At 35.9% G+C, this 3605-nt stretch overlaps 1 protein-coding gene across 1 annotated transcript; it reads right to left on the bottom strand.

Moving 5' to 3' along the window:
• Positions 1-272: 272 nt before the first annotated feature.
• On the bottom strand, positions 273-2983 carry LOC113070454 (cholesterol 25-hydroxylase-like protein). Its single transcript, XM_026243734.1, has 2 exons — positions 2270-2983; positions 273-954 (listed from the first exon to the last, which is right to left on the bottom strand). Exons 1-2 carry the CDS (start codon positions 2692-2694, stop codon positions 576-578), a joined length of 804 nt encoding a protein of 267 aa, XP_026099519.1. The 5' UTR covers positions 2695-2983; the 3' UTR covers positions 273-575.
• Positions 2984-3605: the final 622 nt, after the last annotated feature.

A 3605-nucleotide genomic window follows, 5' to 3' on the forward strand; every position in this document is an offset into this window, starting at 1 on the left:
GTGCTCAGCCTCTCATTGCTCTGCTATACGGGAGCGCGCGCTCTTCCGGCAGACGCGCCCTCAGGACCCATATAAGGAAATTCCTCTCCATCTAACGTCACACAGAGCCATACTCGAAAAAAACTTTCCGAAACTTGTGACAAACTGGAACAGAAATACTCCTTCAAACGTACAACTTAATTTTTGAAACTTTGTCCATGTTTAGCATGGGAATCCAACTCTTTAACAGTGTAAAAAAACTCAGTATGCATGAAATAGCATTTCACCCCCCCCCCCCTTTAATGTTATCAACCTTAACATATGTATTCAGTATGTACATAAGATTTCTATACAGTTTAGGAAAAGTACAAAATCAGACCAAGAATCTAAGCTCTCTGATTATTATAAAGAGAATTAACTTGATGTTCCCAGGCTGGGTAAACTGCGTTTTATCCAGTAAGAAATGTTGAAACTCTTTGCAAAAACTGGGTTATTATACAGGTAATTCATATAGGGTGAAATCATAGACACAATGGGACACTTTTAGTAGTCTCATTCTCACTGTCCTGTAATGGCCCAATTGACCTAGGTTCATCCTATCTATGGCCTCTCTCATTTACTAAAATGGGCAGCGAGGTCCCAAAGATGTAATCCCAGTGTCTGAAGTAAGGGGCGAAGTTCCCTTTAAAGTGCTGATGATGGGCCAGGTGGTGCGGCGCCCCGCCAAAGCACGGCAACAGCCGATGCATTGACCAAGGAAAGTCATATCCACAGTGATCCTCCACAGCCATCCAGGTGTTAACAAGATGGAAAAGGATTTCGCTAAAAGGGTGGCAGCCCACAAGCATGGCACTTATAAATGCAAGGGTTTGTAGAGAAAGCAGTTCAGAAATACTGGAGTCTTGAGCTGCCAGAGCAAAAGTATCCCTGTGCTGATGGTGAATGTTGTGGACGTTGTGATATAGCCAGGGAATTCTGGAAAAAATACAGACATGTGATGTAGTTATATATAATAATATGATATAAATATGAATTAAAATATTTAATACAAATAGATACATAAATTCTGCATAAATATGGGCCTTGCTAAAGTTAGAATTTGAGGCAACAAGAGTGAGATGTGATGACATCAACAGATTATGAAAGTGATGACTGTTTTTTTTATATATGAAATTTTGAGCTGTGTACATGATATTTTATGTATGTTCCTTATATTTCTGAATCTAAATTTATAAAGTAGTTGGTATTGTTTCTAGCATATACAAGTGATGTTATTTGTAATCTGGCCAGATCCGACGTGTTTTGTCTACTCTGTCTCATATAGAAACTAGACACTACATAACTACACACTGAACTACACCAGCAGCTGAGTAGACTCAGTAATTTCATTTTCAGGTCAGCTTTTGAAATTACCATACGATCTGCAAAAGAAACATTAAAACTCTCTGGGACAATTTTCACCAAATATTTTCTGCCCCTGGTTAATTTAAATCACTTTTGGCATTTCATAATATCTCACATATGTATGACAATATAAGCCTTTCAGAACAGAACACATGAGATTACTAATTTGTTTCATAGCTATTTCATAGCATTTGTTTGTCATTTTTTCCTTTTCATCTGGTGTTAAAGGTTTCGTTTTTGAGTTATTTTCCACCATAACTATTTTTTCTAAAATCTAATGAATGGATTATTATTATTATTTTTTTTAGATTGTATAAAAGCAATTTTATTATATTGAAATAATAAATAAAATTTAAATTTGGCTATTACATCTATTAAATTATAATACAATTTTGAATTAGTAAATTATATAATTATAATCTAAAAACACCCATAAGTATCTTTTTGTTTTAAAAAAAAGGCCCATAGGGCTTTTAAGGATGTGCTAATAATGACTCGTTAATCTTAATAAGCCCACTCTAAGAACTTATTAAAACAATATGAAATGCATTAACTGTGCTCGAAACAAATCCCTTTTCTCATAAACGTTACCCACTTCCTGTGTGTCTTCAGACGAAGACTATTTTTCACAAAATGTGAAACGTCAAATTTGATTCATAGCTTATACAATACAAAAAACATGTAGCTATCTTTCAAAGCTGTATAGCATAAAGACACAACTAAAAGGCTGTAACTGATCAAATATGTCCTATATGAGGACAGATAAGCGTTTAATTTAATAAAACTGTTTTAAAATTTTAAATTATGTCATTCAAAGTTTCATGCAATGTTTTATGTGCAATGTTGGAAGCTGCACTTTCCGAGATGCGAGATGTGTGATGCTTACTTGTGAATGGTGTAATGACAAAAGAAGAAGAGCGTATCGAATATGAGCATGCACGAGACACATTCCCTGAAGGCATAGAAACAAGAAGGTGCTTTCTCCGGTAAGTGCGTGCGTCGTACCGACAGAAACAGTGCGGTTAACGGTAAAACGCCAACAATGTATTTCCTTAAAATTAGAGTAGCACATCGAAACCACTGACGCAAGCCAACGACTTCACGGCATATCCTGTACTTATGGAGCCATCCCACGTATGGACTGAACACGTCGAGAAGCATGAAGGGAGCAGAGAAGATGAGGTGAGTTATAAAAGCTGCGCACACGCTAACGTGGGGAGACAGGAGCACATGACGTTCCGCATATATGAAGTCCCAAATCCACTGAAGAAGTGCATCGCCTCCGATAATCAGTGAGAAGAGAACAATCATCCTTGTGGAATGTTGTTTCTACATAACCGCGAATGAAGCTGCAGCAGCGACTATATCCTCCAAAAGTTTGGTCTTTTTAGAGCAAACGGTGTGAAGATCACTTTCATTCTGACATGACACGGGAATTTGAACGGGAGCCACAGCATTGATGCTCTCCTCCCACAAGCACAACTTTACCAACTTAAAAGACAAAGTCACTCGATCTGTTAACCGCATATTAACATGAGCAGCATTGAATCGTGATCAAATGATGTGCTTAATAATATTATGTAAAGTAACAAGGTGTGTCTAAAATGTAAATTAGCCTATGGATTATTAAAGGGGCCATATTATGCTTTTTTTAAAGATAGCCTAATTATTTTGTTTATTTGGTGTAACAGAATATTTTGACATGCTTTAATGTAAAATATATATATATAAATATACAGAAATGTCATAAATTGTCATAACAGCTCTCTGATAAAACTACTTGGAGGGGGGCGATATTACCAAAATTATTACCACAATATGAGACATTTTTAACCACAGTTAAGGACAAGCATTCAATTTAGTAATTAAGTCTGACATTACTCATTGAACTTAAAGCCATAACCTGTATCTCAACATCTTTGTTTAAATAACTGCTAATTAAATGTGGAAATGTTAAAACCCACATCAGACTATATTTGACAGCCGGTTATTTTACGAGTTGTATTTTCGTTAATATTTTTGAGAATTATTCACCCAATAATTAAAAATCTCTGATCATTAACTCCCGCTCAAGTTGTTCCAAACCTGTATGAATTTCTTTGTTCACCTGAACACAAAGGAAGATATATTTGGAAGAATTTCAGTAACCAAACAAAACTTGCCCCCCATTGACCACCAAAGGCAGTTCAAGTTGTTTAGAAAGACCTTTTGCATATACTCTG

The sequence above is a fragment of the Carassius auratus genome, unplaced genomic scaffold, assembly GCF_003368295.1.
Source record: "Carassius auratus strain Wakin unplaced genomic scaffold, ASM336829v1 scaf_tig00004282, whole genome shotgun sequence".
Lineage (NCBI taxonomy): Eukaryota > Metazoa > Chordata > Actinopteri > Cypriniformes > Cyprinidae > Carassius > Carassius auratus.